At 40.3% G+C, this 23,139-nt stretch overlaps 1 protein-coding gene across 1 annotated transcript; it reads right to left on the reverse strand.

Annotated features, from left to right (window-relative positions):
* Positions 1 to 15,323: 15,323 nt before the first annotated feature.
* On the reverse strand, positions 15,324 to 16,295 carry LOC109239037 (uncharacterized protein At1g76070-like). Its single transcript, XM_019405540.1, has one exon. The coding sequence runs from the start codon at positions 16,171 to 16,173 to the stop codon at positions 15,436 to 15,438; it is 738 nt and encodes a 245-aa protein (XP_019261085.1). The 5' UTR covers positions 16,174 to 16,295; the 3' UTR covers positions 15,324 to 15,435.
* Between the last annotated feature and the right edge of the window lie 6,844 nt (positions 16,296 to 23,139).

Here is a 23,139-nt window from a genome sequence, read left to right on the forward strand (position 1 = left end):
TGGAGGGGGGGGGGGGTGAGCTATTACTAGAAAGAACAAAAAAAATAAAAAGAGAAAATAACTATAAAAAAGGAAAATGAAATAAGAAAATTGAATAAGAATTTAGTAGAAAGAAAAAAAACAAATTGAAAAGTAATAATAAAATACGAAAAATGGGAAAGACAAAAAAACGTGTATATAACATAACAAAGAAAAGAAAGAAAGAAAAAAAGAAGAAAAAAGACCTTTTCTTTTTTTTTTTAAAGGAGGGGGCAGCCTTGGTCATAAATTTTTTAAAAAAGGCATATTCTGTCATATTTCAAAAAGGAGAATATTTTGGTCATTAAGTATTTAAAAGTGACTTTTCTCATTACAAAGTGGACTTCTAAATTTTGAAGGTAGTTCTACTATATAACAAAGTAAGTTGTATAAGTAAACCAAAATATGTTTTTACTTGTATGCTTCGTTCATTCTTACTTTGACAGGCTAATTCTAGTTTCTGTTGCACTTGTAATTTGTCAAGATTATTGTTTTTCTTCTACCTAATTATCCTTTCTGATTATCCAAGAAAAAAAAAAAACAGCAATAACTCACATGAAAAAGGTGTCCCAATAGCTCACTTCTTTCGAGGAACTTTCCAAGAAGATTTCATTACATATAATTGTACCATCATGGTTGAATTATTTTTGCTTCTATATCGCACTGCTTAAACTAAGCTCAATAATCACGTCGGTGGATTAACTAAACTAACACTGTTTACGACAAAAGTCATATATCATCACAATTTATGGATTTTCTCTGATTGAAAAATCTTCTTTTAACTTTGAAACTAGTGAACTATACACAATATATTTATTCCTCCATTCGGATTTACGTGATGATATTTGATTGAGCACGAACTTTGTTGAAACTTTTTAGTCTAAATCAACAATAATAACAACAACAACAAATTCAGTTTGATCCCAACAGATGGGGTCTGGGGAGGGTAGTCTGTACCTTACCTCTACCTAATGCAGGTAGAGGGTTGTTTCCAATAGACCTCGGCTCAGGAAGGGCAAGAAGAAGAAAGAGGAAAGCAGGGAAGGAAAAAAGATGGAAGAGAAAAGAAAAGGGAGAGATACAGGATAAGTAGGACCAAATAATAGCAACAGGGAATACAATACCTGAGGCGAACAAAACCACATAACGTAATAAAATCTAAGAATATGAAGAGACATGCATGCTACTAAGACTATCGGTGAACAACTATAAACTACCTACTAACCTTCTACCTTAATCCTCGACCTCCACACCCTCCTATCAAGGGTCATGTCCTCAGTGAGCTAAAGCAGCGCCATGTCCTGCCTAATCACCTCTCCCCAGTACTTCTTAGGCCTACCTCGACCTCTCCTCAAACTCTCCATGGCCAACCTCTCACACCTCCTGACAGGAGCATCAATGCTTCTTCTCTTAACATGTGCGAACCATCTCAGCCTCGATTCCCGCATCTTGTCCTCCATGGAGGATACTCCCACTTTGTCCCGGATAGCTTCACTCTTAATCCTATCTCTCCTGGTACACACACACATCCATCTCAACATCCTCATCTCTGCTACTCTCATCTTCTGCACGTGGGAGTTCGTGACTGGCCAACACTCAGCCCCATACAGCATAGCCGGTCGAACCGCCACTCGATAAAACTTACCCTTAAGTCTTAGCGGCACAATCCTATCACACAAAACACCGGAAGCGAGCCTCCACTTCATCCATCCCGCTCCGATGCGATGTGCGACAGCTTCGTCAATCTCCCCGTTACCCTGGATAATAGACCTGAGATACTTAAAACTCGCTCTCTTGGGGATAACTTGAGCATCAAGCTTAACCTCTACGTGTGCATCATGGGTCCTCTCACTGAATTTGTACTCCAAGTATTCTGTCTTAGCTCTACTCAGTTTTAGTCTAAATCAAGTTATAGATATTTGTATGGATATAAATTATTTAATAAAGGATAAAAAATAAAATTTAAAATTAAATTATTAGTAAATAAAATAAAAATGTCATATTTTTTTTAAATGACTAACAAAAAAAGGAGGTATTATCACTTTTACATCGCACCAGAAACTATTTACATTTGGTAGCCGAAGTATAATTTTTATATATAACATACAATATGTATATTATTTACCCGTGAAATGGTACCGTTGAATTTGTAACGTGGTTTATAGACAAACGAATCGATTTGATCTCAGAATGATAAATAAATTAAATAAAATACGAGACTTAGCATTGAAATCGAGATAAGACAACAAATAGCTTGATTCCGGGAGCAGAGCTTCCGAAGGCAGTAATAAGAATATCAACAGGCAGGAAATAAAGTGTTATTGAGTTTTAGAACAATATGCAGCATAGGTTTGTCAGAAAATTCGTGTCCAACAATGGTTGTTGAAGTTACTATTTATAGTTGCACCTAGGGAACAAGGTCGTAGGATCAAGCCCCTCTAAAATGACAATTATGGGGGCTATTGCAGAATGTGTAATGGCCGGTTATGAATGTCAAAATTCTCTATAACGGATTGTGTATTTAATACTGAAGAATATTCTTCATTGAATGTCATCGGGTGGGAAACATTCATTTGTCTTCATTAGCAATATTCCCTTCGGGGTCTACCCGATGCAAACGGAAGTTGTGTCTTCGATCTTGGTTTCTACTTACCTCGTTTTTCGTCTATATCCGGTTCCACATGTCACTCTATTATTCGAGTATTTAATACAAACCGATTTCACCCTATACAGATAGTCCCCCTACTTTCTGGTGGCACATCTTTGTGTCATCGGGAAGTTGGTGAAGATACATTTCTTGGCGTAAAACAATCTGATGATCCCTTCTAAAAAGTTTCTGATGCTTGATTAGACGTACGTCTCTCTGAATTTAATGCCCCGAACACACGTCACTCCATAATTTAGCAATACTTTCGTCTGTTCTCGAGGTAATCATGGTCAAAATTTTAGCCGCTTATTTCTTTACTTATACGACTCATTCTTCTTCTTTTACACTTCACAGTTTTTCAAAACTCTCTCAACTTCTTTGCATTCAACTCTTTCTTTCTTTCGCTCTTCTTTAAACTTCTTCTTCAAAGAACTCTTATTAACTCCTGCTAACCATGTCCTTCTCCTCTAAGAACTCAAGTTCTCTGAAAAACAAAGAAAGCGCCGATGATGTTGCCCCTCCTACAGTGAGCACCATCATTCCTAGAAGGCTCAGTACAACCAAGGACTTCGAAGAGAAGTTTCCTTCTATGAGCTCTCGTACATGGGCTGTTGGCGTGTACCCTTCTTCCATCTATCCTTCTAGCATTCCTGCTGCGAAGCAGGATTGTGGTTGTCATGATCTGAATATCATCGCTCCCAATATGGTGGAGCGAGTAACCTTCCCTAAAAATGGTTTTACGTACGTTTACATTTACCCATCCACTTTGAGCCCATTCTCATTGAGTGGGGGACTTGACCCCATAATCTTGGAGTTCTGCTACCGGTATCAAGTCTGCTTGGCACAAGTGGGCACCTCTGTGTGGCGGACGGTAGCCTATCTACACCGGCTGTGCCAAGAGACGGGCCAAGAGCTCTCCCTTGCTCAGATGATGAACTTTTACTCCCCCAAACCGTGGGGGGAGGGGGTAATAAACTTTAGCAAACGTGGCCACCATGCTTTGCTCACAAACATGGATGACAACAACAACCTTGGATGGATGGAGCAGTTCGATGTTGTTTCCACTAGGGATATCATCCCGGCCACAACTCCATCTTTCGCTGAGTCATGGACTCGTACACGTAAGTTCAAAGTCTATCTTTTCTCTAATAAAAGGTTATTTCATGTTGTTACTGACCCTCCTCTTTTCATTATTTCAGCAACTCGATAGATACTACTAAGGGTTGAAGGTTTGGACTAGCGGGTCCAGAAGATTCTGGATACTACCAAGCTTGAGACCCACCGGTGCAAAGAATTGGCCTTCAGATACGGGTGGAATGCCAAAAATCATGGTGAGTTGATTCGCAAAACTAATCTTGTCTTTATTTCATAAGAAAGTTGGTTAACTTCTTTTTCCGTTGAATTCAGGTCTTCTGCAGGCTCTTTACCATCCCCGAAGAGGATGTTTTGGCTGATCCCGCAGAGGATGCGAGGTTGCTGAAGGAGGCCTTTGCCTGAACAAGTGCTACCGGATTCGCTTCCGGTGCAGGTACTTCCTCTCGGAGTCCCCGGCCGTAGAGTAAGCAACTAAAAGGACGTCGCTCTTCCTCGGTGAGGGCAAGAATAAAAATGCGAAGAAAGACGCACCCGAGCCAGTCACAGTCACTGTGGTGATTGATGATGATGGAAAATCCAGTGATGAAGGGGCTTCCTTACAAAGGAGAGCTCAAAAAAATTCTCAATCTGAAGAGCTCACAACCCCAACCGAGGACGACGCTCAAGCGCTCTAGGGAGAGTATGACTTAGTAGAGAATGTCAATTCTCCCTTTCCAGTCCCAGCTGCTGCTCCCGGTACTATGTGGCTGAGTACCAGGCCTCTTCTGTCTTTGGTTCATGAGCAACCTACAACTAGCACTACCTTTGCCCCATGTGCTTCTCATCCCACAACACCATTGGCTTCATCTCCTTCCACGTCGATCGTGCCTTCATTACCAACACCTGCTACATCACCCCCCCCCCCCCCCGGCCGCAGACACCCGAGAGGAGGATGTCCCTCCTCCCAGTCCCTAGACCGTGGGAATTAGGGGCACAACTATTCATCCCCTTCTTCGGTTCCTCAGAGGAGGAGGAGTGTCTCCTTCTCGATCTCTACTGAGTGCCATCTGCTTTCCCAGCCGGTGGAACTCACTAATTACCTGAAGCCTCTTTCTTCAGAGAAAGATAAGAAGAAAATACACTCTCTTTCGGGGGAGTGTACGATAAACAATGCCATTCACAACGTAGAAGCGGTATAATATTTATTCTCTATACTGCTTGTTTCATCTTGATTTGTTATGACAAGGTTTTTAACTTGGTTTGTTACTTCGCAGGCTAACTTCCTTGCTTTCGAGGGCCTTCAGAAGTTGGTCCTTGAAAAAGAAGGTCTTAAGTCCGAGCGGGATCTACGATTGGTCGAGAGGGATTAACTTGTAGTGCATATTCCGGTATTATAAGTGAAGGCTGTTGAAGCGAATGATCTCGATGATCGGATGCAGCTCAGTGAGCAGGAGGTAATAACCCTCGACCAAGAAGCCTCCCAGTTAAATGTACAATTTTAAGAAGCCAAGGCTAAATGGTCTGAGGATCAGAATGTTGTTCTTGCTGCCGCTGAGCACGAGGATGCCTCTATTGAGAGATTGAATGACTTGGAGGCAGCCTTGAACTTCAAAGCTGAGAAAGTTGCTGCTGCTGAGGAGAAGCGTGCCCAGAAGGAGAAGAAGTATAAGAAGGTCATGGAACACAATCAAGTTCATATTTCCACTAACTGTGACCTTGATCTCACCCTTAGAGCCACAAGATCTTAGCGGGATAGCCTTTCGACCGAGGTTGATCAGCTTAAATTAGAGCTCCAGTGCCGAGCGTATACCCTCACTATTAAAAAAACATATTCTATGTATAGCATGAGGAGAAAAACCTTGGAAGAGGCCAAAACGGGCGTCATTGATTATGATGCACAGATCGCCAAGGCTCGAGAGTTGGAATCAACTACACGAAAGTGCCTCTCGACTCGACCCGATGCAACTGACTCTTCTAGTTCCGGTTCCGAGTTCTTGGGAACTGAGGAGGAACTAGAAGAGGATAATAATGAAGGTCAAGATCCCGAGCCGGTAGCAGAACCGCCTACTTATCCTGGGGCGCAGATGCTTCTCTTCCCCCGAGTTATGAGGATGCAGTAGTTTAGTTTTTTGCTTTCCTTTTCTTTTGTTATTTTCGTTGTATACTCTTGTACTTGTGTTGCTTGGCACGTTTGTTGTATAAAAGTGATTTTTGTTTAAGCATTGCACAAAATTTACTTTTTTGCGTTCAATTATGCAAGGCTTCGGGTGCATTTTTTCCGATAGCATTTGGGTTCTGGGCATATATTCTTCCGGAACCAACCCTTTACTATGAGGGTTTCATAAGAGAGGGCCCTCTTATGTTTATGGTGCTCTTGAAGAGGACGTCTCTTGTTTATTCCGGCACTCGCATTTGAAGTACTTAATTAAATTTCAAATAATAAAATTAATTCATTGTTTGGACAAGAAACAAGATAAAATAAAAAGGACTTTACGTTATTGTTGCTCCCAAACGCACACGCAAGTATACGTGGTCGACAAGTAATATAATGATAAGTTGAGTGTCGAACCCACAGAGACTTGTGTAAACTACTCACTAAATCACAAAAATTGTTATTCAATCTAGCTAAAAGCAAAGTCCAATAATATGATTATACTATACTACGATTCTAAATAATAACTAAATTATCAAGTAACGAGTTGATTGTTGTGTATTCAGTAGAGACAAGTATTCCAGGATTGTGATCGATTCACCAATCGTATTGTGTTCTAATTAACTCTCCCTTTCATATAATTCACTCATGATTGCTAACTAATCGATAAATGCTCTCATAGCCTTCTCCCGAAGTACTACTCACCTATTCTCAATAGATTAACGCCTATATTCCTATGAAATTAATCTATTAAGAACGCATTAAGATCACGATATTTAATTAAGCACGGTGACTAGGTATATTCCTATCCTAACCACAAATCCGCTACCCCTAAGGGTTAAGATCATGCTCTCTCCAATTCTTCTCTAATCTAAACACGGCTTTCCCAAGCATAGCATAGATAGTAAATAGAACCTAACTGCTCGCCAGACAATTAAGCAATTAAACACAGAATTGAAGAAACAACCATATGTTGGTGAATTATAATCAAGGTTAAGTTAATATCAAACAACAATATTCATGGCTTAATCACAACCCCAGAACAATGGGTGTTTAGCCACTCATGATGTAATCAAACAATTGCATAATTGTTGAATCAATTGAAAATACTAGCAAAAGATGAAGAAACTGAGAATTCTCCGCTTCCTCATGATCTCGTGTGTGTTTTTACTCCAAAGTGGCGTCTCCCCCTTCAAAAATAGGCTTAGTCTTGCTTTTATACGTGTTGGGTAGGTCTAGGGACGAAATAACCTTGTCCCGGACGAAATAGGACACATTTCACATCACCGGCGCCCAGCCCGGCGCCAGGCGCCCTCCACGGCGCCCCATTATTTGTGCATAGTGTTTTTGGCGCCACAGGTGGCGCCAGGCGCTTCCTGTGGCGCCCAACTGGCCCTTTTTCTAGGTTTTGTTCGTTTTGTCTCAAATCTTGCGCGTTTCGCCCCTTTCCATTTGGAATTTGGAAAAACGTGAAACATAAAAGTTGTAGCCCTTTGAGTTAGCTTTCGAACTATATATTGTGGAGACCAAATGGAATTCTGAGCAAAAAGTTATATCCATTTTACTAGACAGTGCGCAATATGCCTACTCGATTCTTCGTTCGCTCTAACTATCATCCGTTGACCCCCAAACACGATTCCGGCTTAATTCCCTGAGATTTTACTCAGACTTCAAAGCTCCAAATCACTTGAATTCATTCCATAACATCTATATAGCTCGGAATCACTCCTACAAGGCATAAAACACACAGTTAGTGCAAGACACTAGCGATTAAAGCTCAAACTCAATCAAAGTGCAGTAAATTTGAGTGTAATAATCGACTAAAATACGTAATTATAGCCTATCATCAGTTATTCCTCCCATTTTCAGAAGTCCATAAACAATCGTTGTGTTGAAAAGAAATTGCCATTACTTGTGGCTAATTTGTACAACTTATTTCTACGAGGCTGGCCGCGCAGTCCCCGGTCCTGATGATATATTTTTGCTCCTGGATTTCACAGTCCTAGTTTCTACGGCAATCAGGTTGCTGTATTCTCATATAATTCCCCCTAGTGTTCGAATGCGTAGAATGCGAATTGGAACACTGGAAGTCTTGCTCCTTTGAAGTTTCTACTACTGAATGGTTGGATAATCTTTGGTTCGATAGCAAGCTTCATTTTCCAATAGGAACTCTGCTACCCAGCCAAAGATTATCTAACCACTCTCAGTTGCTTGTGCTGAAGGGGCACTCATGAACGGGCGAGTAGCTTTTGATCCGATAGCAGGCTTTGTTTTCCGTTAGGAACTTTGCTATCGAGCCAAAGACTATCAAACCATCCCGTAGTGGTTTGGTGTTTCCATGCCTTGTCATTTAAAGGTCTTATTTTTTCTGATGGCGCTTCCTTCGTTGTATGCTTTCCGTTGCTGGCTCATTCAAAACCTTTCAGAAAAACCCAATTGGGACAAAAAACTGGACGAAGGGTAGAAAAGTGTAGCACATACTTTCAATATAGGTGGTGCTCATCAGCAATAGTACCTTTAGAGGTATGCCACATTCTAGTTGCTCGGCAATTTTACTCCCTCGTTCATATGATCCTTTCTCGGTAATAGCTAAAACCTGGTAAGGGCCTTCCCACGTCGGACACAACTTCTCTACATTGAGCTCTCGGGTGTTTTGAGTCACTTTTCTTAAAACCAAGTCTCCCACTTTGAATAATGGAGATTGGATCTTCGATTATAGTATCTTTCCGTTCTTTGTTTCTGGTCCATCATCCCTATATGCGCCAAGTCCTTGCGTTCGTCAGGCAGCTCCAATCTAACCAACAACGCTTTATTGTTTTCTTCTTCGTCCACCCGAAAGTATCTCATGGTAGGTTCTCCCACCTCCAACGGATTAGGGCTTCTGTTTAGTATACGAGAAGGAAAGGGGTCTCTCTCGTACTTGACTTGGTCGTCGTTCGGTGTGCCCATAGCAGTCCCCCTAACTTTTCGAGCCATTTGCCTTTGGCTGCTTCCAATCTCTTTTCGAGATTTTGAATAATCACCTTATTTGTCAATTTCGCTTTGTCATTTGTGCTCGGGTGGTATAGCGAAGATGTGATTCTCTTGATTTTCAAGTCTTCAAGGATTTTTGTGACTTTTGCATCTATAAATTGTGGCCCGTTATGCAGGCTATTTCCTTTGGTATTTCGAACCTGCAAATTATGTTCTCCTACAGGAAATCGATCGCTTCGCGCTCGCCAATTTTCTTGTAAGGACCTGCTTCAACCCACTTAGAGAAGTAATCACTTAAAATAAAAAGAAATCTTTCTTTACCGAGAGCCGACGGTAGCGGATCGACTATGTCCATCCCCCATTTCATGAATGGCCAGGGAGACAATACCGAATGCAATAGTTCTGTCAGTTGATGCACCAACGATGTGTGGCGTTGACACTTGTCGTATTTCTGAACAAATGCCTTAGCATCTTATTCCATCCGAGGCCAGTAGTATCCTGCCCTAACTAACTTTAACACTAATGAGTCTGCACCAGAGTGATTTCCACAGATTCCTTTGTGAACTTCTCTCGTGATGTAATTAGACTCAAAGGCTCCTAAACTTCGGGCCAACGGGCGTTGGAAAGACTTTCTATACAATTGGCGTCCCCAGAAACTGTACTGAGTTGTTTTGGTGTGGAGTGTCCAGGATGCCTTTGGATCTTCGGGTAGTTTGCCGTGTTCAAGGTAGTCGACAATCTCATTTCTCCAGTCCTAGACCAAATTGGTCGTATTTACTTCATAATAACCGTCCACATCCAATACCGAATGCATGAGTTATACCACTATACCAGAATCCGATCCCTTCATTTTCATGGATGAGCCCAGATTAGTAGTGCATCTGCTTATGCATTTTCTTCTTTCGGGATGTGGGTTATTGATCATTCCCCGAACCGTGCGAGCAGAGTCTGAACTTTCACTACATACTGTTGCATGTGTTCCTTTTTGGTGTCGAAGATCCCGTATACCTGATTTATTACCAGTTGGGAATCGCATTTGATTTCGATGACCTTGGAGTCTAGTCATTGAACCAGTTCAAGTCCTGCAATCAAAGCCTCATACTCGGCTTTATTGTTATTCAAGGGAATACTTCTTATGGCATGCCTCAAGGTTTCTCCCAAGGGCGTAATTAGTATTACCCGGAGCCCGGACCCTTTCACATTGGAAGCTGCGTCCATGAACAAGGTCCAGACTCCTGATGTCGTTTCCAACACCATCACCACTTCTCAGTGGCCAAAGGCAGCAATCAGGGAGTGAAATCGGCCACAAAGCCGGCCAAAACTTGCGATTTGATTGTGGTATTGGGTTTATACTCTATTTCAAATTCACTCATTTCGATTGCCCACTTGGCCAAACTACCTGACAATTTAGATTTGTGAAGGATATTCCGTAGGGGAAACGTTGTCACCATGGCTATCGGGTGGCATTGAAAATAAGGCCTAATATTTCAAGCGGCGACTACGAGAGCTAAGACGAGTTTTTTGAGGTGTGGTTAGCGAGTTTCCGCTCCTGTTAAAATTTCACTAACATAATAGATAGGAGATTGCGTAGCTTCATTAAAACGGCACTTATCGCTACCTCCAAGGCCGCTAAGTAAATTAGCAACGGTTCACCTTCCTCCGATTTTAATAGTAACGGAGGGCTTGATAAATACTCTTTCAAATCTTTCAAGTCCTACCGGCATTCTGGAGTCCATTCGAAGTTGTTCTTCTTTTTTAGAAGCAAGAAGAATTGATAGCATTTTTCCGAAGACCGGGAAATGAACCAGCTTAAAGCAGCCAGTCTTCCTGTTAACCTCTAAACTTCTTTCACATAGCTGGTCGGGAATGTCCTCGATGGCTTAAATTTTATCGAGATTGACTTCGATCCCCCTTTGTGACACCAGTATACCCAAGAATTTACCGGAGCTTACTCCGAATGCACACGTTTTAGGGTTAAGCTTCATATTATGCTTCCTTAGGATGTCAAAGGTTTCTTTGTGGTTCTTTAGATGACCACCTGCATTCAAAGACTTAACCAACAAATCATCTATGTAAACTTCCATCATTTTCCCTATTTTCTTTTCGAACATTTTGTTCACAGGCCTCTCATAAGTGGCTCCAGCGTTCTTAAGCCCGAAAGGCATCACATTATAGCAATATGTTCCAAAGTTCATTATGAACGAAGTCTTTTCTTGATCTTCCGGGTTCATTTTTCTTTGATTGTACCCGGAATAGGCATCAAGGAAACACATCAACTCGTGCCCAACCATTATATCAATCATTTGATCAATTTTTGGCAATGGGAACGAGTCTTTTGGGCATGCCTTATTCCGATCCTTAAAATCAACACACATGCAAAATTTATTATTCTTTTTTAGAACTACTACTACGTTAGCTAGCCTGTCAGGACACTTTACCTCTCGGATTGAACCGATATCAAGCAATCGAGTTACCTCTTCTTTGACAAACCCGTTTCTGACCTCGGCAATAGAGCGTTTCTTTTGCCTTACCGGAGGGATGTTAGGATCCAGGCTTAATTTGTGCACAGACACCTCTAGAGGAATACCTCTCATATCCGCATGCGACCACACAAAATAATCAACATTGAATTTAAGAAAATCTATAAATCCTGACCTGAGCTTGGGGTTCAATCCTGTCCCAAAGTGGAACTTCCTCTCTAAGAAATTCTCGAACAATCTGACTTGTTTGAGTTCTTCCGCTGTGGATTTGGTTGCGTCCATTTTGCTGGTACCTAAAAATACCTTGGTACATGATAGGATTTCAACGGCTCCTCCCCTTTGTCGACTTTGTTTGGTCAGGAGCAGGCGTCAGTTCCTGTAATTGCTATGCCTCATGTTCCTTCCCTTTAATACTGGAAACCGAGATCACGTTCATCTCCCTTGCCGCCGGTTGATCTCCTCTTATTTGTTTAATTCCCTCTAGAGTTGGGAATTTCAGAAGTTGATGATATGTTGATGGCACAACCTTCAGCTCGTGTAGCCATGGTCTTCCTAGAATAATGTTGTAGCCCATGTCGCAGTCTACTTTTTCAAACAGGGTCGTCTTTATGACCCCTTCGGCATTTGTGGGCAGCAAGATCTCCCCTCGGGTTGTCACACTTGCTAAGTTGAACTTGGCGAGGAGCTTTGTGGCCGGAATGATGCTTCCAGTTAGGTTGGCTTGTTCCAGCACTCTCCATTGGATAATATTGGCTAAAATCCCTGGGTAAACCAAAACACGTTTAATTTTAAAATCTAAAACATTAAGAGAAATTACCAGGGCATCATTGTGTGATAGTAGGAGGCTATCGGCGTCCTTCTCCGTGAAGGTGATATCGTCCTCCGCAACTTCCCGAAGTTGTTTGCTATGGGTCACCGATACCTTTGTCTTTTTTGCTGCTGAAAAAGTTACACCATTAATCTCGTTCCCTTCGAAAATCATATTGATCTTAGATGAGAATGATCTTTTCCTGTTTTCGAGGGTTATGTGTTATCCCGGTTGAAGTCGTAGTTATTTTTTGCCAGGTCACTTAAGAACTCTTTGAGATGGCCATTTTTCAGCATTGTCGCCACCTCCTCACGCAGATGTCGGCAGTCCCTAGTCTGGTGGCCGTTACTCTGATGATACTCACACCATATATTAGGATCCCTCTGACCGGGATCAGATATCATCAGCCTCGGGAACCACGCTTCCTTAATGTTCCTTATTGCCGATACCAGTTCCACTAAGCTGACCTTGAAATTATACTCGGACAATCTAGGGTAGGTGAAATCACGAGAACCTAAAGTCTCTATGTCTTGCAACGATTTTTTATTCCGGCCGCGGTCAACTCTTCTATCGGTAGCGAACCTGTCCGCCGATCGAAAACTTTTGCCGCATCCTTCGGCCCTTTCGTAGGGCAAAAATTGGCCTTCAGAAGACCGTCGATCCGTGTCGAAATCATCCTTCAACTTTCCTTATTCTTCTCTCAATTTCGACCCTTGTTTGATAACTCGAGCACACTTTCTTTCAGTTTCAGGAAGCGTGAGATCTTCTCAAGTTTAGCCCCTTAGTAAATGCCTCAGCCACCCATTCATTTGGCACGGTCGGTAGCAACATTCTTTCCTTCTGAAATCTGGTCACAAACTCTCGCAACAATTCAGACTATCTTTACGCAATTTTGAATATATCGGACTTTCGGGCCTACACCTTACTGGCCTCGGCCTGGGCCTTGATAAAAGATTCGCGAACATCTCGAAGGAATCTATTGAGTGCTCGGGTAGAAGTGAATACCATGTCAGGGCTCCCTTTCGTGAGGATCTCCCCAAACCTTTTCAGCAAGACTGACTCAGTCTCGGGCGCAGCTAAGTCGTTTCCGTTCACCACCGTTGTGTAGGTGTGATGTGCTCCTAGGATTCTAAGTCCCATCATATTTTGGCACGTCCGGCATTTTGAACCGCTTCGGGATTAACTCTGGTGCCGCGCTCGGTTTGAATGACAACTGGGTGTATTTATTCGAGTCTGCTCCTTTCATCACTAGCGGCGCGCCCCAGATTTGGTCTATTCGGGCGCTTATTTCCATCATAAACAGCATGAGTTTGATTTTAAAGAGATCATTCCCATTGTGGTTACCAGATCCGCTGCCATTCCCCTCGGCTCCGTCGAAGCCGACCTCACCCCTTGGGGTGTTGTTATTAACCCTTTGTGCTATTTGGTTTGTTGGAGCACCAGGAGGAACTGGATCTCTTTCATTCGCGTATTTGGAAGCACCCAACGACGCTTGCCACAACTCTGTCATGGCCTGAATTTGTCGCAAGAGATGGCCTATAATAGCCTTTTGTTGTTCCCTCGAGATTCTCACTGTTTCCACAATGTGCTCGTCTTCAGCATCATCAGGAGTTGCCTCCCGAACGTGTCGTGGATATTGCTCGCCATGGATTACATCCTCCTCGTTGCAAGTATCGCTGATTAAATCTTCGTGTAGAGGCGTATTTCCTTGGGACTCAACGTTGTGTGCGTTGTTGACATCGTTATCTTCCATTCTTTTTACGATTTTTCGCTAAGAAGTAAAGAATTAAACATAGTAGTAATAGATGCCAGGAGCAACTCAATTACACAACTATCTAAGCCCCACGGTGGGCGCCACACTATTTACCCGTAAAACGGTACAGTTAAATTTGTAACGTGGTTTATAGACAAGCGAATCGATTTGATCCCAAAATGATTTCATATTAAATAAAATGTAAGACGTCGTGTTGAAATCAAGATAAGAGATAAAATAGCTTGATCCGGGAGCAGAGCTTCTGAAGTCAGTAATAAGAATATCAATAGGTAGGAAATAAAGTGTTGTTGAGTTTTAGAATAATATGCAGCATAAGTTTATTAGACAATTTATGTCCTACAATGGTTGTTGAAGTCATTATTTATAGCTGCACCTAGAGAACAAGGTCCTAGGATCAAGCCCCTCTTAAATGACAATTATGGAGGCCATTAATGAATGTGTAATGGCAAGTTATGAATGCCAAAATTCTCTATAACGGATTGTGTATTTAATACTGTAGAATATTCTTCATTAAATGTCATCGGGTGGCAAACATTCATTTGTCTTCATTGGCAATATTCCCTTCGCGGTCTACTCGGTGCCAACCGAAGCTGCTGTCTCCGGTCTTGGTTTCCACTTACCTCGCTTTCCGTTCGTCTCCGGTTCCACGTGTCGCTCTATAATTCGAGTATATAATACAAACCGATTTACCATATATATACATGTATACAAAAAATGTATATTTTATCGACTATTATTTTAAGAGTGGCTATACAGTATCACTTTTCTATAAAAAAAAAAAAAATTCACTATTAAGACGGAGGGAGTAAGAAATATTTGGAATCTATTAGGTAAACGCTCAATTATGGCTGCTGGTTTGCCGAGCCATCCACCCCGAACGACAACTGCGTGCATAATTAAATAGTAGCTACTAGCTACCACCTAACAAAATTGTAGGTGAACGTGAACATCCATATAAAAAAATAATATTAATGGAAAAAAAAAACATCCATATCTTGCGTGTGGGACAGGAAACAAATAAATCAAATGGCTTATTTTATTTATTCTTTGATTCTTCCTTGGTCGGATCATGACTTGGCTTTTGTTCCTTGTTTAATCAAGAATTCAGCCCACAACCCTAAAATCATAGGAGAAGCTGATATAAGGCAGTTCGGTATACAAGGTATGTTATGTTAATGCAGAATCGGGGAAGGGTCGCACCCAATGGGTGTGATGTAAACAGCCTATCCTAGTGCAAGCATTAGTGGCTGATTCTACGGCTCAAATCCGTGATCTATAAGTCGCACGAAGATAGCCTTACCGTTGCTCCAAGACTCTCCTTCCATAGGATCGGAGAAGCTGATACACAGGCTCGAAAATAGTTTAAGCTATATATATACAGTATAGATAACTTCAACTCTACTTGAAAAATACTTAATTTTCACCTTAGAGCATTATTATAAACTATTACACTGAAATGAATCAAGTACAAATGAACTAAGAGAATTAAAGAAATGGAAAGTAAAACACTTAGCCAACAACGGTATTCAATTGAAGAGGCCTAGGTTGATTCATGGTTCTCCTTTTCCATAAATTAATTTCTTTCCTTGGCTCCAATGTGATATTTGTTCTACATCTACCTATTATTATTGGAGCAGGAAAACCAATGTTAAATTCATCTTCTTCATCCTCACTATATCCTCTGTCTTCATCATCTGTATAGTACTTGAGATCACGATCTTCTGCTGTAATTTGTATTGATCTCCAGTCAAACTTGGTCAAAGGTTCTCTTCCACTTGCAAACCTTTTCATTTGACTCAAACAAGGTGCTCTATCAGGAAGCTTAGCAATAATATTATCAGCTGAAACATCAGATTTCCTCCCTGGAAGTAATTTTGCTTTTCCAGCAAATATATTTCCAAAACTTGAAACTGATTTCTTCTTAACATGATGTTTTTGCAGATTTTTACTACTACTGCTATTCAACATCTTCTTTTTGTTGTGTTTGATTTGGCCAATGCATGAAACTTTTGGTGAACTTGGTTCTGATTTATTTCTTCCGGATTGATCTGCTGGGATTACTGATATGATGGGACCAGCAAATCCTTTATAATGATGATTTTTGTGATGATAATCTGTGGCTAATCTCTGTTCTCTACTTGGACTAAAAGGTGCATGTGCATTTTGTAATATGAAAACAGCTGCTGCTGCTGCTTTTGGTAACAACTTGAAGATTGTTTTCTTCTTTGACATGCATGGTTTCTCCATATATCCAAATTCAGCTAGCTAGCTTTCTGTTGTTTTTGATTGTCAATCTCTGTTTTTGAAGGATTAGTTTCTTATCTCTAGGTTTGTTTCTGTGCATATTTATATATAGATTGAATTGGGTTGGATGGGCGGCTGGAGAAATAGTATGTTAGTTACTACAAAAGGAGTTAATTAATTAAATAAGGGTGGGATACTATTGTTGACTTTTTCAAGACTGAAGAAAGGAGTGAGAAGGAGGGGTAAGACAAAATTTCAATGATATTTGATTATCTTAAGGCTTAAATTGATGTTGATGTGTATAAGTTATACCAAATGGGAGAAAATGAGTTACATGATTAATTTGTCTATGATTATTCTGACTTTGTTGATCATGTCATTTGTTGTAATTAACATATGGAGTAAATATTTAATACTCAAAAATATTATAGAATACCACCCCTTTTCCATTCCAAACTTACACCATTAGTATAATTTACTTTCTTAATCTTATTTTGATAATCGTAATGTTCCGACCAGTTTATAAGCACCTCGATTGTTCCATAAAATATCTGCTACGTCCTCCAGTAAAAAATTAAAGAAAGAATTACAAGAAAATACACATGACTTCACATTGTAACAAAAAATGGCCCATGTTTTTAAGTTTTACCCTACCTAGCCCATATTGTACATATTTTGAAAGCACTCGCAAATTCAAAATCTGTATTCTTACAATCAATGCTTCTAAAAGCTATGGAGTTAAATATGTATTCTCACAATCATTGCTTTCACTCTCTCTTCTTCTCATATCTTCTACATATGCCTCAAGGGGCTGAGTATTTTCTGCTTCTCCCCCTGTGTCACCTGGTTGCAATGTAAGAAAATTAAAAAGTAGAAGTCCGCCATTGAAGGCTATTCAAAGCTTTGCTTTCGAAAATATGATTTTTTGAGTTTGTTAGTTGTTTGGATTGGGTGTTGTTCCAGTTGATTGCAAATATCAAAAGGAGTTAAAGATTTAAATTTAAAGTGATTTGGAGTAGATTTGAGCAAGATTTGAGTTAAATTTCAGAAAAGACGCAAGGAAGAAGACGAAGTCAGTTTTTTGTATAATTGATGTTTTATACTTCAATACCACACAAAGGGAGGGGGGTGATTTGTGTGGTACCCAATTTTCGCTTAACTTGATTATAGACGGACCTGGTTCTTCTATGTGTTCCAACTACAACTGTTTGCAGAATAATAAGTACAGAAAATAAAGAACACGGAGATTTTTACGTGGAAAACACCTGGCCCAAAAGGTGAAAAACCACGACCTACTACTCAATAGGATTTTTCCAAACTTCCACTAAAATCACTGAGCCAAAAACTGCATTTACAAAAACTCTTTTATAAACCTAGGATTAACTCTAATCCCATTGTAGCACACAGCCTCAACTGTTGCAACAACTTCAAGTTAACTCTAACTTGAAACCTCTAAGTACCTAATACAATTGCTTCTATAAAAGCTGAAAGGTACAATGCAAAATCACCTACTACAATTGAACTAGAATAAAAGATAGACACTTGGAACTGGTTCTTCTATCTAGTTCAAGTAGCTTCAGGATTGCATGCTTGAATCACACATAAATTGCTTGCAAAATTGCCTTGCTATTTTGCTCTCAATTCACGTTTAACTTCAACTTATGTGCATTACCTGTAAAAGAGAACAATACTGATACTTAAGGAGTTAGTAATTAGAGATTGACTAGGATACACGTGCTACTCTTTCCATAGTAGAAGAGTTCTAGTTGATCTCATACTCTAACTCGTATCCTTTTCCTAAACCGTGTTCTCTTTGTGTAAGGACTTATCCAATATGCAATATTTTCGATCATGATCAGGAGATATCACTTCTGATAAGTTAGGCTTATCTCCTTCACGTGCATCTCACATGTTTGGGTTGATTACTACTGTGCCTCACAAGATTAACCTGGTCCATGACTGAGTTCTTTTGTCAATCTTCAAAACTTCACTCTTACTTAGGCCAACAAATTCCCCCTTTTTGATGATGACAAACTCTGTGCTTTTTTACTCACTTAGGCCCTGTAAGAACTCAGCTTATTCATCAATACAAAGTTTAGAAAAATTCACTTATCATCAAGGACCAGGTTAATTAGGTCATAATCATCACATATTCAGAATATGTACAGCACAATATCTCTTCCCCCTTTTGGCATCATCGAAAAGTTGCAGAAACATAGTATGATACCCAGATGTTAATAAGTACTCATGGCCACTGGGGCAACTGCAAGTGCAATCATGGATCAATCATCAGTAATCAGGCAAACATATTCAAACTATCAAGGAAATATTAATAGTCAACAAGAGCAAAATAGTAGATATCATTGTTAGAGGATATGTTGCTACCACAATCCACAACCACAAAGCAAAAATATTCAAAAACATGAGCAAAAAGAAAAAAATCACTAATCTGGGTAACTGAAGGTACTAGACGGGTTCAGGAGACAAAGGCTCAAATTCCTAAGGCTTGGGGGAGCTAGAGGGTTGGTTTTGGGCTTGGAGAAGATTTCGTATATTGTGAAGAATCCCATCATTCTTCTCCTTTTCCTTGGTAAGCTCAGTTCTCAGAGCATCCCTCTCAGATTCAACCTCTGCCAAACGAGCCTTTAGCCTAGCTATCTCAGCATCCTTGGCCTCACTTTCCTGAACAAGAGCCCTGACCTTATTGTTGATAGGTGTCTTCTTGGATGAACCAGGTTCATTTGGACTGACATTGAATAAATAGTCACAAGCAAGCAGAGTATTAATGCCAAAGTAATCCTTTCTTGTGGCCATTTCCCACTTCTTCAGAGGCACATTGCACCTATCCAGAACAGTAGTTAGAATAAATCCATAAGGGGTGGCATGAGCCTTGGAGCCATTGATGACCCTGTCCAGTAGCTTGATGATGAATGCAGGCCAGTTAATTTGCCTTCCACTTTCAAGGCACTCCATCAGAACTAAGTCTATATAGTTAGCAATATGCCTTCTCTCCTGCCTGGGCAGTAGGCACTTGTTGACAAACTCAAAAATGACTTTTTGATGTGGCTTCATTTCACTCTTGTGCACAAACTTGGCATCATTCACTTCTTCAACATCATAGAATCTCCTAGTGATTTCAAGGGTAGAAGGAAGGAAATCCAGACTTGGCCATCTTTGTCTAGTGTAGTCATCATACCCCTCAGCAGGTATGTCAAGAATCTCTCCCAGCTTCTCTGCATCAAAGGTCACTTGAACTCCTTTGACTTTGCTTGTAACTATGCCATCTTTGACCTCAGCATTCGCCATGAATTCAATGATTTCATTTCTGGCCAATCTCCCATCCATCTGAAGGACCATGTCCTTCTAGCCCTCAGCAACTAGGGTGTCAACCAAACAAACCATTCCTGGTTCCACCAAATCTTTCAGCAATCTTCCCTTCAAAAATTTTCTTTTTCCAAACATGGCCAACTTGTCTTATTCACCCTCAGACTCATTCTCTACTTCACCACTCCATTACTCATCTTTAGAGGTTGTAACTTGTTTGTTTTTCATTCCAGACCTTGTCCTCTTGGCCAATGCAGGTTCAGCAGCCTTAGACACAGATGAAGACTTCTTGGGAGAAGTCTTGGTCTTTTTGGGCTTTGGTGTCTGAACCTCCACTGTTGTATCTTTCTCTTGATGGACCTGTTCTATCTCCTCAACATCAACAACTTCAGAGGACTCTGCAACCTTACCCTTTCCTTTGTCCATCCTTTTTTTCTTGCTTTCAGCCAAAGCCTTTTGAAATTCACTCTCAACCAGTTTCACTCTACTCCTTGTAGCTCTCCCCTTTGGCAATGGAATTTCAGTAGTTGTTGGGGAGGAGGCCTTTCGTTTCTTGGATGGTTTAGCAGTGCTGGGGGCTTTTGTTGTTGGAGTTCTCCTCTTCTTTGGATTATAACTGGAACTTACCTTTTTCAGAAGGTTTGCTAGGGTCTCCTCAATTGATGAACCAGGTTCATCTCCCTGTGAACTTATATTAACTAACCCCTCAACAGCCTCCCCTGAACCACTTCCCCCTGACTTCTTGCCACTTCCTTCCACAGTTTCTGTGCAACCCCACAAATAGCTGGTACATTTAGGGATGGCAAATGGGGCGGTGCGGGTGCGGGGCGGGGCGGGTTTAAGGCTATGCGGGGCGGAGCGGGTCTAAAGCTACACGGTGCGGGGCGGTTGCGGGGCGGGTTGAAATAACTTTTTAAAAGGCTAACACGGGGCGGGGCGGTTGCGGATCTACGCGGGTTTTCGCGGGTTTGCACAAGTTTACTGGATTTGGCCTATTGTTTTACCCAGTAAGACATGACTCATGAGGAAAGTATGCGACAAAAATAGTAGAATATCTATTTTAATATTTGATACTTAATAAAAACAAACTAAATCATTTATAACTTCTTCTCTTACGGTACACCTTTTAATTAGTGAAATGTTAATTAAGTTAGAAATTTTGAATAAAATAAAAAAGCTAGACATTTAACGTAATATAAAATGTAGTTGAGACAAATATTTTTATGATCAAATTATTAACTTTTATCACTTAATCATCTATTGAAAAGTTTGTTACCCAAAAATTATTATTTTAATATTTGTCACTTAAAAAATAATACAACTAATAATAGCAGCCAACTAAATAGTAACATATCCAACCCTGTTTAAGGTAAAGTTTGCAAATCTTAAAACTTTCGTAAAGTAATAGCACTTGTTGTAAGATAGCAACATGCGCTGATTCATTTGTCAGTTTCAATTATTATTATTATTTTTATTATTATTATCAATTTAATTTGGAATCATTTAAATATGTAAATCAAATCTCATCTGGTTCGAATAGTTTTAGTGAAAATTAATATACATGCACGCCTAACGCTTGCTTATCGACTCAAAAATATGTATATATTTAAGAGATAAGATTTGGCGATCATGATTATCATGAAATTCCATAAATGACAGAAAATTGGTAATGCGGTGCGGGGCGGCGCGGGTGGATGCGGGTGTAGGTGTGGGGCGGGTGGATGCGGGTGCAAATGCTATACGGGGCGGGTTGAAATTTTTGCGGGTTTATGCGGGTTTGCCCCGCAACCGCACCGTTTGCCATCCCTAGGTACATGTAATTCAGAAGTAGGTGAGGAATCAGCCACTCCTTTCCCTTTTTCCCTCACATCACCACTTTCACCCTCTCTCTCTCTTTTTCTTTTTAAATTTTCTTTTTACCTCCAATCCTTCCTAACTCAGGTATTTCCACATCCTTGATAGGCCCAACCAAGACAAACCTATTTTCTAAATTTTCAGCCAAAGAAGAACTTACCTTAGAAGGGGATTTTTGAGCCTTCTCAGAGTCAAAAGACCCAGGTCCTTCCCCCTCACTAGGAGATTTGAACGAATCAGAATCAGAGCCAGAATCTTGGGCCTGACTTGCCTTTAATTTCTCGTTCAATTTGTTTGACAGAGCACGAGATTCTACCATTTTGCGAGCAAGCATTTTTACTCTCCTTCTCCTAAGTTGAGGAGTCGTGCTAGGTGGAGGAAGGGTGGATGAATCAGAGGGAGTAGGTTGTGGAGGAGTTCCAGGGTTATCTTGGGGGTTTGACATTCTAGGTTATTGCTTGAGAGAGTTTGAGAGTTGAACTTTTAGAGAAGAAGGCAATTTTCAGTGAAGAAGGTTTTTGACGGTTTTGAATTATAAGGGTAGCTGGAATTTATAATGAGTATTTAAAGGGAAAGACTCATTTAATGGATAACGGTAGCTTTAGAAGTTAATTAGAGGTCTAATCAACCTGAAATTGCAGGTTGAACGAACGGTTAGGCTTCCCTAGATTTTAGGCAATATTTGTGGTGAGAATTCTAACAAGGTCGGAACTGGTGCAAAAACAAACGGATAGAATTTTCTGGTGTTTTGAACATTGGTAGGACTTTGCTCATGATTTAAATATTTAATTTTCTAATTATGCAGAGTATATAAAACATACCTTGTCATTCAGATGAACTAATACTGATGAACCAGGTTCTTCATTTAGAATTCTCTTGATCATGCCTCAATTTACTAAAATAGAGAAAAATTCTGTTAGAGATCAGTGAGTCATGTCAACACAAGTCACAAGAGTATACTATTTACAGTATGAGACTGAGTAGAAATTAATCTAGATATCTACACAAGTTCCAGATTTACTAGCCAAAAATAATATATAATTATTTTTTTCTTTATGCATTCTGAGCTGGTCCCATTAGGTGATCTTAATCATCCATAATTCTAACCTGTTCCTTTCAAAGCTTTCTCTACTCAGTGCTTTAGTAAAGATGTCAGCAATTTGTTTATCAGTAGCACAACATTCTATAGTAACCAATCATTTCTCATAGTTGTCCCTTAAAAAATAATGTCTAACATCTATGTGCTTAGTCCTCTTATGATGAACTGGATTCTTTGTCATACTTATAGCACTAGTGTTATCACAAAAGATATGGATGCAACCAATTTCAATGCCAAAATCCATTAGTTGCTGCTTGATCTACAGTAGTTGAGCACAACAAGAGGCAGCAGCAACATACTCAGCCTCAGCAGTGGATAGGGCCACTGAATTTTGCTTTTTAGTGGCCCATGATACCAGACATGAGCCAAGAAAATGAGCCATACCTGAGGTACTTTTCCTATCCACAAGGAAACCTGCATAGTCAACATCAACATATCCTACTAGATTAAAGTTACTACCTTTAGGGTACCAAAGACAAAGATCAGTAGTGCCTTTCAAATATCTCAGTATCCTCTTGACAGCAGTCAAGTGGGATTCCTTAGGATTGGCCTGAAAACAAGCACAAAGCCCTACACTGAAAACTATATCAGGTCTGCTAGCAGTAAGATACAAAAATGAGCCAATCATACCCCTATACAACTTTTGATCAATAGATGAACCGGGTTCATCTATGTCTAATTTAGTGGCAGTT

This window comes from Nicotiana attenuata, unplaced genomic scaffold (assembly GCF_001879085.1).
Source record: "Nicotiana attenuata strain UT unplaced genomic scaffold, NIATTr2, whole genome shotgun sequence".
Lineage (NCBI taxonomy): Eukaryota > Viridiplantae > Streptophyta > Magnoliopsida > Solanales > Solanaceae > Nicotiana > Nicotiana attenuata.